The following is a 12720-nucleotide window of genomic DNA, read 5'->3' as shown; positions in this document are numbered from 1 at the left end:
AGTCACGACTGCACACCGTTACATGGTTACAATGCGACTAAATGGCTTGAGGGGTGCCTTCATAAATCCCACGCTGAGTTGTAGCATTTAAACACAGCAACTCCCTCGCGTCCTAATAAACAATTTGAATTAAGAATTCGGCGTAAGCACTTTGTAAGACAAACAACTAAGTCGTAATCCTTTTTTTATTGCATTTGTGGAACCTCATTACAAAAAGTGCAACGTCTGGCGGAAAAGGACTTGGTATTACTGCTAATAACACTAGTAGCTCGTTGCCATTGGCATTGACATCAATACACTTCCAATATATTTGGAGTGGAAGTAAGAATGAATAAACACTCATTTACCCATCCTCCCACTTCAATTACATCATTTTAATCCAGCTGAAAGACAAAAAGAGCCACATTATTTCACATCTATCATTGTCAGAGGCAAGGAGAGAGTTAAATCACTTTCAGTCTCAGTTTTTGCAATAGTCCAGGCATGGGTATTTGAATAGAACCATTCACACATGAAGCAAATTCATTTCTGAGACAAAAAATTATTCACTCAGAAACATGATTGAATTTGAAGATGGAATATCAAACTGAGTGGTGTCAATAGGGAAGCAAACTGAAATGACCAAAAAAATAGCATTTGATTGAAAATAGAGAATTATAAAATCATTTTTTGTATGCCTCTTTTTAAAATGCTGACAATGACATTAAAAAAAGCAAGTAAATCCCAATGAAAAGAAAAATATCAACCTCAAACCTTTCAAAATAGAGTCCCTGTCCCCTGTCTGTTTCACCGTCCGTTCAGGTGACAATAGGCTGCTTGACATCATTCACCAGGGAGGAGAGGTCGCCATGGAGACAGACCCCCCCTCTGAGCAGTCGAGATCAATTAATTATTCAGGACTCGCATCAGCAGGGAATCAAGTGGAACCGTTCAAACCATTAAGTAGGAGAAGCCCCCTCCATTACATGCTCAGACACCAATATTTACTAGATCATGTTTCAGTGAAATTGACGTCGATAGACGTCTAATCCATTTAGATTGGGAGAATACCTAGGCATAAGGCTTCAAAATCCATAAATCTTCCAGCTTTGCTCATAATGGCTGTAATTTTAAGATGCATTTTGCTGACTGCAATGGCACATATTCCATGAATAATAATAATGTACCGTATTTTCACGACTATAAGGCGCACTTAAAAGTCTTAAATTTTCTCCAAAATAGACAGTGCGCCTTATAATCCAGTGCGCTTTATATATGGAAAAGACAGAAAACCAAAAACGAAAAACCACCACTGTCGGATATTAAAAAAACATAAACGCCTTAACTGAAACAATACTGTTAAATATGCAGATGCCACCTTAGTTTACAAAATCTTCCATCATATAGCTCCTCCCCCACTGCAAGATTTTACACAAAAAAATCCAAAAACATCAACAATGGCTGGCTCTGGAGGTGACTGTGTAGTGAGTGCTTCATACCTGGAAGTCAATAGCAATTACCGTATTATCGCGAATATAAGGCGCAATTTTCTCCAAAATTGACAGTGCGCCTTATAATACAGTGCGCCTTATAATACAGTGTTCCTTATAATACAGTGCGCCTTATAATACAGTGCGCCTTGTAATACAGTGCGCCTTATAATACAGTGCGCCTTATAATGCGGTGCGCCTTATAATTCAGTGCGCCTTATAATACAGTGCGCCTTATATATGGAAAAAATGTCATTCATTGAGGGTGCACCTTATAGTCTTGAAAATACGGTAAGTATTTTAGTGATATAATTCATTCATTCAGTCATTTCCATATCTTTCATCCTCACAAAGGTTGCGGGGGTGCTGGAGCCTATCTCAGCCAACCATGGCCAGTATACGGGGGACACACTGGATGAATTGCTACTTTTCCAGAGAAGATGCACACAGTTAGAGTCAACCTGGGATCGAATCCTCGACCTCAGAACTGTAAGGATGACGTGCGAACCACATGATTTAACATTTATCACTATTAACCACCGCCACCCCGTTTTGGTGCAAAACACCAGGGGTGTCAAACATACGGCCCGCGGGCCGGATCCGGCCCGTCTGGTGGCTTGGTACGGCCCGGGGAAGAAAGCTGCATTGTATAAAAATAATATGAATTTTCTTTAAAATTTGTAGTTCTTGTATTATCTGCTAGGGAAGGAGTGTTTTAATACGTGCAGACAACAAGAATTGACATTTATTTATGTTCTTATGTTATTCTCTTGTTCATAATATATCGTTCATAATGTAAAAGGAGAATTCTTTTAATGAACATTTTGATAATTTACTAATTCTTTGCACTAATTATTAGTATTAGTGACTAATACAAAGTAAAAAAAAGTGGGCTTATTGTTAGTTCTATGTAATTTTGCAATGAGTTTACTGGTCCGGCCCGCTTGATCTCAAATTAAGCTGCATTCGGCCCGCAGACCAAAGGGAGTTTGACACCCCCGGTCTTTACCCTTCAATGGCAGGCAATAAATTAATAGTTGCAAGGTGCTCTGGCCACATACTGTTATATTTTTAGGATTGGCATTTCTCTAATCGTGATGGAAATGTTCAAATGATAGCATATTGCGGCATTGCCATATTTCCCCGCGTATAAGCTACATCCTTAAAATGGCCTTAAAATTGTTGAATTTTACAATTTCTCGCGTATAAGACACCCCTGATTCACAATTTGAACCTCATGTTAATGATTTTAATAGGGAGTATAAATGTGTTACTTTAAATAGAAAATGTTGAGGAAAAATAGAAAATCTTGAGGAAAAATCATCGCACGTGGTATTTCTGTGATACTGTATGAATCAAAAGCACATTGTGAGGGTCAATACCATAAGTTAATATGCCTTTCTTTGTAAATGCAAAATATCCAATTATTCAATTTGAAAAAAAGAAATCTATCTATCTTGATGAGAACCTGATGCTTTTTAATGACAGAAATTACAATTTCATCATCTAAATTTCTTATGTTTTCTGTTGTCTAAAAGACAAGTTCGTATTCTGTTTGTTTTCATTCAGGCATCTATGTGTGCAGTTCAGGGTCCTTATATTTTCCTGACATGCTGTTTAGGCACTTAGGCAGACAGCTTGGGGTTCCATAGTTGTAGTTCTTTTGCATTGAATACCGGGAACGTTTTCAGGAGAGTTTTCAAGGTGTCTAAAAGTGGACTGGAAGGTGTTCACGGAGAAGAATGCCATGCACTGTCAATTCCTTGGAATTCATATAAAGGGAGCTGATGAATCATCCATATGTCTTTGTCTCACTCTCTGACCAGGGTATCTGTGCAGATGAAGTGTTCCAGCGCCATCAACGAACACCGTAACGCTAAACTAATTCGTTAATAGTTTTATCTGTTTATCTACTCTACTCTACTTTGAAATAAATGACCGTATCGGCTACATTGTCTTGCGTTATGGCCTTTCGTCTTTGTCACGTTGCAGTTCCGTCTATGTCGTCTTTTTATGCGCATATAAGCCGTACCCTCAATTCAGTCATCATTTTTTGTCTGACAAATGGGGCTTATACGTGAGTGAATACGGTAATAGTCCAGAGTAGAATAGATTAAACATTTAACAACATATTTGATGTAATACATTTATTTACATTTATACATTTTTAAATGGAATTTATTCAGTCAGAAAGAAAAATTGAATTTAGTTAGCCATCCACTTAAGGCAGGGGTGGCCAAACTGGTCCTCGAGGGCCGCTGTGGGTACAGGTTTTTGTTCCAACCGATCCCGCACAGGCACTTTGACTCATGAGATTTTTTCAGAAAACAAGAAACACCTGATTGCACTTGTAGGACACAAGAATGGGGAAAATGTGTCTTATTTATGGGTTGGAATGAAAACCCTTACCTCTGTGGCCCTTTTTGGAATAGTTTGCCCACCCGTGACTTAAGGTGTGCCAAAGGTGTGAGGTGTTAAAAGGCATCCTTTTATCGCCATTGCTAGAAATGCGATGCTGCCCCCATGTGGTCAAATTGGTAACAGCAAACAGGAGTAAGAGTTATACCTTGAACTAAATTCATTGTTGGCACGGGAAAAAAAAGTTGTTGTTTTTAAATATTAGAAGTAAAAAAATATATACTTACGATAGACCTTCATATTGCTGGATGTGGTCGGTAGCTGGCTAGCAGAGATTGTTACTGCCATAACAGTCAAATAAATCTTTTTATGTCGCGATCCCAGACAGGTACATACTTTGCTCGGTGAGCCGTCCTTACATTGTGTCGTTTTCCCTTATGTGTCCGCTTTGTAAAAATCTTTTTCATGGATATATGGCCCTCTGGAGATCATGATTGTAATCGGAAGTCAGAAGTTCCTGAAGCAATCAGTCCAGTGCGTGCCCAGTTTTGCCAAATCGGAAAAGCAGCCCAATGTAATCAACCCAATCACATGACCACGTCATAAGTTTATACTATATTAAAAAAATAAATAAATAAATGTATTTATTTCTATTTTGTAATTTATTTATATGCATATATATATATATATATATATATATATATATATATATATATATATATATATATATATATATATGCATATATATATGCATATATATATATATATATATATATATATATATATATATATATATATATATATATATATAGATAGATAGATAGATAGATAGATAGATAGATAGATAGATAGATAGATAGATAGATAGATAGATAGATAGATAGATAGATAGATAGATAGATAGATAGATAGATAGATAGATAGATAGACAGACAGACAGATAGATAGATAGATAGATAGATAGATAGATAGATAGATAGATAGATAGATAGATAGATAGATAGATAGATAGATAGATAGATAGATATATATATATATATATATATATATATATATATATATATATATATATATATATATATATATATATATATATATATATATATATATATATATATATACATATCTATATATATACACATCTACATATCTATACATATCTACATCTCTCTCTCTCTCTCTCTCTCTCTCTCTCTCTCTATATATATATATATATATATATATATATATATATATATATATATATATATATATATATATATATATATATATATATATATATATATATATATATATATATATATATATATATATATATATATATATATATATATATATATATATATATATGTAAACATGTTTGTTCTTTGTTTCTGATCAAATAAAAAATTGCCCTCCCAAAAATGTGCGCAGAGCGAATCATATTTATATTTTTCCTCTTCATTGGTTTAAATTACAGTCCAAAACATACTTATTTCATTAAAAGTTGAAAAGTAGAATTGTTATTTCTTGGGTTTAGGTCAGCAGAAAAGGCCATGCAGCTCCCCTGGAAACATCATTGGTACTGAATAGGTATGTATTTAACTTTTACAGTACATAACTACTATTTTCAAGTAATTCACTCTCCATTATGTGACAGTTTGAATGGTTGTGTGAACACTTAAGGCATATATTTCTTTCAGACTGTTCGACCACAAAAAAGCAGCTCTTTACCACTTTTAATTAAGATACGAAATGCCAGTAATCCATTTGAAAACAAAAAACATAAGGCAATATAGACAACCAGTTGTCCCAGTACAGTGAATGATCGTGTTTCATTGCTTTTGACTGTGATGGACATGCAATTTATTTGAATTGATCGGTGCCAATGGCATAGAATGAGTTCAACCAACGAGTGATTACAAGGCTACACAGTCATTCATGTATACACATCCACAATGCTGAGTGAGGGAGCCCTGCTCACATCCAAAAAAAAAAGGCCTCTTCAAGATTTACACTCAAAATAAATTTCCCCAAATGTCCTCAAAATGTCTTTACATTCCACTCTGTATATTTAATAAGGCTTTCTCGTATTGTGTACAGTCAACCCTCGAGTGGCCTGCACTTAAACTCCTAGACATGTTTCCAGTTATAAAACAATATTAAAATGATAGAGGCAAAGTAGATGAGACTGTTAAATAAGCATGTGAATGTACATCATTGCTGCAGACTATTTTTCTCAAGAGAAGGACTCTCTATGCTGAGTTCTTCAGAACTGAAGATGACGACTAATTGATTTTGTTGTGGTTCTAGTGAAATCAAGGGCATGGAAATAAAATTGGTATGTTGTTTAAGCTGTAGTTATTGAAATGAATGTTAAAGTGATAGACAACACCTAGTATAAATAACCGTGGAAAAATAGCATTCAAAAAATTGAACTGATTGGCCAAAAAACGTCAAATCCATTTATACAAGGAGAGTTTGGCAGTGATCAAGACCTGTAAAAGATCCAGGCCTCAAACCGATTTAAAATCGGTTGAGTAAGTTAAAAAAAATACCCTCCATGAAAGGCTCCAACATGCAAAGATGAATTAGGAAAATTATGGATGCCTATCAGTGTCAATAGCAGTGAATGAGTTAATTATGTAAATTGTGAATTTCCTCTGATAATAGAGGAAATGTTTTAACAAAAGAATTAAAGAACTTACAATCACTTTTTGACGCAAGTTACACCTATGTACACACATACACTAATGGATTGGATACTAACTGCACATCATACTGGAAAGTATTAATTATGTCAAGAGAAAGGGCGGGGTTATCTGTAACGTTCATATTTGATTGGCTTTGATCAAATGGATGACCCCATTTTGGGCGACCATTTTCTGGATATACTGGCTTTTAGTCCACATTTACACATTTAAAAAAAAAAAGTTTTTTTAGTCAAACTGTACATTTTTTTCTGTTGAGATGCGCATGAAGATATTGTCTTTAATATGTTATGATAACAGACATTTATCTAGCCTATAATCCATAATATATGCTTGTTCTTGGTCTGAGAGAAAGCTAAATTCCCCCCACATGTGGCATTTTGTTTTCCATTCAGTGTGCATTTTTTTATACATACAGTCCCCAAACTGTAATCTGCTTTCTCATTTTGACTGGATTTTTTTTTTTTAAAAAGGCCCATTTGTTTGTAGAAAAGTGCTTTGACTCATCGGCCTGTACTTTCACAGATACACACACACACGCACCCACAGCATCTCAAACACAACATATATGCCATTGTTAATAAATTAAAGTTCAGCAGTTCACATTCATTATACACTTGCGTGAGTTTCTCGCAAGTTCACTGGGACCCCGTGGCTCGCTTGAGCAGTTGCAGGTCTCTGCGTGTCTGCTGACCCACGGATGGCGGACAGCCGTACGCTGGAAGTGCCAGCGGCAAATACCGCTCCTGAGGGCCAAGGACGAGGTCCCCGTCGCCTGTCTTAAGACACACCCACGGAGGCGGGGAGGCATTGCCATGAAAAGCCCAGAGTGCCACGCTTTCTGCAGGGAGAGATTCATACAGAATAGGATTAGACCAGGAATATGGAACCTATGGCACGGGAGCCATATGTGGCTCTTTTGATGGGTGTATATGGCTCTCCGCGGACCTATGTGGTAAAATATGGAAACCGCTGGGGAGAGACTTAAGTCCCGGACGCACTAATGGGATCATCCCGCCGGCACTGTGGCGCCAAAACTATATCTAGTGCCTTTTTAAATCATATTTTTTCTTCACTAGTCTTCTGCATGGATACTCTTATTGATATTCATTGATTACCAACAGTGAAATAATGTTCTCAATTCAGAGTATGTCATTCAAGGAATAATGTTTGAAAATATGAATTGTTTATGGCTCTCATCGTCAAGAAGGTTCCCGACCCCAGGATTAGACCCACTGAAAATAAATAAAAAAGTGGCCAAGATTCTGAGGTTAAAGTCAGAATTCCTATAATGAAGTCGGCATTCTGAAATTGTAAAAAAAATAATGAAAAGGGTTTTTTTCTTTTTTTTCTTCTAATAGAAAAGAGAAGAAAGAAAAACTTCAGGTAACAACATAACTTGGGTCCAACAACACTGACACTGTTGTTTGGGCATTTAAACTAAAACTTAGTGTTTTGGCTTTTGGTTGTTTTAAACAAACAAGTTGGTCAACATGCTATTCAATGCCCTATTCTCAGGACAATTCCATTTACTCTGAAACTGAACTTTTGTACAATTTTGTATGGATTATTTCACTTAATGCCATCTGATTGTGTCATCAATACAAACCTTTATTGTGCAAATCTGCTGCCTTGGCCAAACCGAAAGAGACAAGATACGGTGCCACATCAGGAAGCCCCCCGGGCTGACCTCGCGTTGCCATCAGCACAATGGACCTGTTCGCCCAGATGATAAAAAATGAGTGCGACATTCCTTGCCCCCAAAAGTCAAGGTTAGTCTCCAACTCACCTCTTAGGTATTCCACTTGTTAGGTGCTGCTTCATTTTTGCGTCCATCTTGGAAAAGGAGACCTTCTTGGTGACTTTGCCAGAGCAGGCGTCTACAGACACTACCAGATAGCCAGGCTGAGTTAGAGGCATCATGTTTTCATTTACCTAGTGGAGGGAAAATAGATGGCTCAAAAATCTGCAGTATCAAATGTTTTGGTTCAGTGTAGCAAAGTAATGAACTATCGAGATCTGATTATCAGTGAAACGAAATTAATAGGACAGTGTTGGCAGCCTAGCGGATTGAGTGGATAGCACGTCGTCCCACCTGTGTAGAGTTCGTATGTTCTCCCTGGGCCTGCGTGGGTTTTCTCCGGGTACTCCGGTTTCCTCCCACATTCCAAAAACATGCAAGGTAGGCTGATTGGACACTCTAAATTGCTCCTTGGTACGAGTTTGAAAGTGAGTGGTTGTCTGTCTCCTCGTGTCCTGCTTTCGTCTGGGCCCCGCCTCTGGCCTGAAGTCGGCTGGGATAGGCTCCAGCACCCCCCGCAACCTTAGTGAGCATAAAGCGGTTTAGAAAATGAATGAATGACGGTGTTTCAATGTACTTTCTTTTTCTTCTATGGTAAACAAATATATGCTTACAGCGATAAAGGATGTGTTGTCTCCTCTTTGCTGCTCTTTCACACTGACAGACTTGATTTGCGTCTGGAGGTAAGACATCCACGGCTCACTGGTAAACACAAGCTGTGGAAATAAACAAAAATCCACATGGGACACCGTTTTCAACACAATGAAAATCATCCTACAGGTTTGTGGAATTCAACCAAACTTTTTTTTTCTCTGAAAGCTGCTTTTGGAAAAATGTAGGCTTTGACCAGGCAATTTGAAATCATTCCACTTTCATTTGTCAAATCTTCTGACGTTACTCTGAAGCACGGGTGGCCAAAAGGGTTGTAGAGAGCCGCTATGGATGGTTTTTGTTCCAACTGATCAAAGCAGGCACTTTAACCAATGAGATTTCTGTAGAAAACAAGAAGCACCTGACTGCAATCCACTGATTGGTGAAAAGGAGTCTTCTTTATGGGTTCTTTGTGGAACAGTTTGCCAACTTCTACTGTCTGAACTATCATTTTGAGCCAAACTACTTGTGGCTTTCAACGAGGCGAGTTTCTTCTTTTTCAGAGAAAAGGCCTTTTAACCTGGAGTTCTAAACTTCGTTTTTCCTTTATTTTCATGCTATATTTAAATACAACTTTGTCAATGCAGCCACCCGCTGTTGCAATGGTTCTTCCGCTTGATTTATGTGCACATACATGCATTTATAATTAAATAAAACAATAATAAATACAAATAAATGAATTGAAATTCGATTGAGTTTTGTTCTTTGATTGGAACATTTAATGTCAGTAAACTTTTGATCCCTGAGCAAGCAAGGTGAGGCAGTTTAACTCCACCTTGTGTTGAAACTGTGAAGTGCAATAGAATGTAGGCTGAACTCAAGCTTTTTCTGCTGGTCTCAATCAAAGAATTTCCTAAATTGCTAGGGGTTAATAAAAGACATCCCTTTTTTAAACCATTGGCTGCCATTGGCAGAGCTTGCGATCAAATCTACTTGAAATGGTAGGATTGCCAGCTAATGAACAAATGTGAGGCCTCCCAGTTCAAACAGATTGGATGTTTACTAACGCTAAAGTCACAGAAATTACAACAGTAGGAGAGCTGCCAACCTCCGTCGACCCCATTTCAGGAGTACCCTTGTCCCATTTCCGGAGTTTATCTGGAGTGAATGCGATCCACGCAAAATCGATATGCGCTGAAGTCACACAAGACAAATCATTCGTCAGAACTTGTAACTCGGATGATTCACAAGTTACCAGTTTACAATGCAGTTGAATCACAGCCGTAGGTGTGCATTTCAAGGCATTTAAATTGGAAATTTGGTACTTTTCCGAAATGGTTGCTTAAAAAAAAAAAATCTAAGTGACAATTTTTGGGGATTTCCAGAGTTTAGGGAGGTTGCCCGGAGTCATACATGGAGTTTGCCTTGCATTTCCGGGTAAACCCCTGAGATTCCGGAGTAGTTGGCAGCTCTACAGTAGGATGAAATATTATTGAACACCTATCAACCTGTTTGGCTCCACAGTCCTTGCAGAGTTCCGTGTATGGGGCTGGCATGGGGAGGATGGCCGATGGGTTTTTGGCATACTTGGGGTATGCTTCGCTGGTACAGTTGCACTTCTGCTGGGAAGACGTAGTGGCGGTGACTTTGACTCTTTCGCAGCCTTTGAGTGAGCAGTAACTGTGACCATCACGACTGTGCCGGGCTCGCAAGTACAACCACAACAAGCTGGTAGGAACAGAGGAGCATTCGTAAAGTTCGGCTGGAATTCCTGTAGTACTGCCAGAATAAAGTCACAACTATTCGATAATAAAAAATGACTATCCTTTTCAGACAAAAACTTTTTGCCCAGCTTTGAACTGGGAGACTAATAGTCCAGTGCAACTAATATATGAACAAATGCAATTTTCCTGTCAAAATTGGTCAGTGCAGTCAGTCTATAGTCACGTGTGCCGCAATGCCCAGAAATTACAGTAATCCATTGTTTGTTAACCACTATGTAGGGGCACACTTGTTTGCCGTGAACATTGGTTAGGTGTGCCGCGGGAAATTACCTGCCAAGAAGTCATACAATGTGATATTCCGAGAGATAATTAGTAATATTACAGAATTAAAGTCGTTGTGTTGCTATCTTTAAATTTAAGGTGAACCGGAAGTTATTTAGTATCACAGGAATCAACTTTTAGTGATATAAAGTCTGTGACCACAAAATTTCTTTTCATGAAATGGTAATATTACTAATGTAGTAAATTACTTTTTTTTATACATTATGTGAACTAGAAGTTGTTCGGGGTGCACGGATTTTCAACCGTCAATCTAAAAAAAATTTGATACAAATTTAATTTTTTTTTTTCCCTGTTGATGAGAATAGCTTTATATTGCAAGTATAGATGACATTCTTTTATATTGAAGATTTTCAACTTGTTGTGTATGGTAAGATTTTTTCAATGCAAACAGTGTGCTGCATCTTAAGAATGGTTGGGAAACACTGCAGTAAAAAATAATCATCTGCGATTGCTTGAAATTCCAATCTTTTTTTTTCTATTGGGCAGATTGTTTTTTTTCCAAAATAAACATACTCAGACATGATATCAACTCTTCTCTTACCCAACATTTTGGTCAAAGTAATACTTCCTATCCAATGGTCTCGACTCCAACTCAGCGAGAGAAAAGACAGGGCCGAAATCAGTGATGTCATCAAAAGTGTTGCTCTGCCTGTCATTAATGTCTGCCATGATCTGGAAAGTGGTGTCCGATGGGTAGCACAGTCCAAACAACACCCAGTCATCTCTAATAGAAGGAAATATAAAAATAAGAAATATAAGGGAAACTGAATCTAGTTCATTATAATTATTGTTATCCATTCACATCCATAGCCGATCTATTGCTGTCGACGGCAGTAAATGACATACATATGTTTATAATAGTCATTTTTCGAATTGGAGGGCAGCACAGCGGAAGGGTGGTTAGAGCGCCGGCCTCACAGTTCTGGGGTCTTGGGGTCCCCCAGTTTTCAGGTTTTCACCGTGCTTGCATGAGGATTATCTCGGGGTACTCCGGTTTCCTCCCACATTCCAAAAACATGCATGATAGGCTGATTGAACACTCTAAAGTGCCCCTAAGCGTGAATGGTGCCCTGCGATTGGCTGGCCACCAATTCACGGTGTCGCCTGCCTCATGCCCAAAGTTAGCTGAGATATGCATACCCTTGTGATGATGATAAGCGGTTCAGAAAATCTAATTTTCTCATTTTCTGAAACGCTTGATCCTCTTTGAGGTTGCGGAGGGTGCTGGAGTGTATCCCAGCTGATTCCAGGCCAGAGGTAGGGGATACCCGGGATCGGTGGCCAGCCGATCCCAGGGCACAAACAGACAGACAACCATGCATATTCACACCCATACAAAGGGGCAATATTCATATGCCCAATCAGCCTACTATGCATGTTTTCGGAATGTGGGAGGAAACCGGAGTACCCAGAGGAAACCTACACAGGCCCGGGGAGAACAAGCAAACTCCACACAGGTGGACGTGCCCTGGATTTGAAACCAGGACCCCAGACCTGTGAGGCTCCACTGAGCCGCCAGGTTCAGAAAATGAATGAATTAATTTCTAATAAGAGTCAGATTTACTCACTTGTCAAAATTGATGAGGGAAAGGACGACTTCTCTGGGTGCCGTTCCGCTCCAGTGCAGAGTGTAGCTCTTGCTCATCATTAAGACTGGCTGGTACTGTTGCGATGGTGCCCCTTGGCTGTTAATGCCCCTTAGAACATGAGGAGCATTGGGGTACTCGTCTCTGTTGATAGATAGA

General features: G+C 38.3%; 1 protein-coding gene across 2 annotated transcripts in view; it reads right to left on the bottom strand.

Moving 5' to 3' along the window:
• Window positions 1–5530: 5530 nt before the first annotated feature.
• The window catches only part of cemip2 (cell migration inducing hyaluronidase 2), a 39068-nt gene continuing 31878 nt past the window's right edge, over window positions 5531–12720 (bottom strand). For both annotated transcript variants that reach the window (XM_077715293.1, XM_077715294.1), the window contains 7 exons: window positions 12544–12720; window positions 11517–11699; window positions 10418–10637; window positions 8933–9034; window positions 8307–8452; window positions 8127–8233; window positions 5531–7358 (listed from right to left, as the gene is read on the bottom strand). The exon at window positions 12544–12720 is cut by the window's right edge and continues 35 nt beyond it. In XM_077715293.1, coding sequence (XP_077571419.1) covers window positions 7156–7358; window positions 8127–8233; window positions 8307–8452; window positions 8933–9034; window positions 10418–10637; window positions 11517–11699; window positions 12544–12720 — 1138 coding nt within the window. In that variant the 3' untranslated portion in view covers window positions 5531–7155. The remainder of the gene's footprint in view (window positions 7359–8126; window positions 8234–8306; window positions 8453–8932; window positions 9035–10417; window positions 10638–11516; window positions 11700–12543) is intronic.

Source organism: Stigmatopora nigra, chromosome 4, assembly GCF_051989575.1.
Source record: "Stigmatopora nigra isolate UIUO_SnigA chromosome 4, RoL_Snig_1.1, whole genome shotgun sequence".
In the NCBI taxonomy this organism is placed as follows: Eukaryota; Metazoa; Chordata; class Actinopteri; order Syngnathiformes; family Syngnathidae; genus Stigmatopora; species Stigmatopora nigra.
Note: the sequence above shows the minus strand (reverse complement) of the source record. Positions and strands in the feature narration are given on the sequence as shown.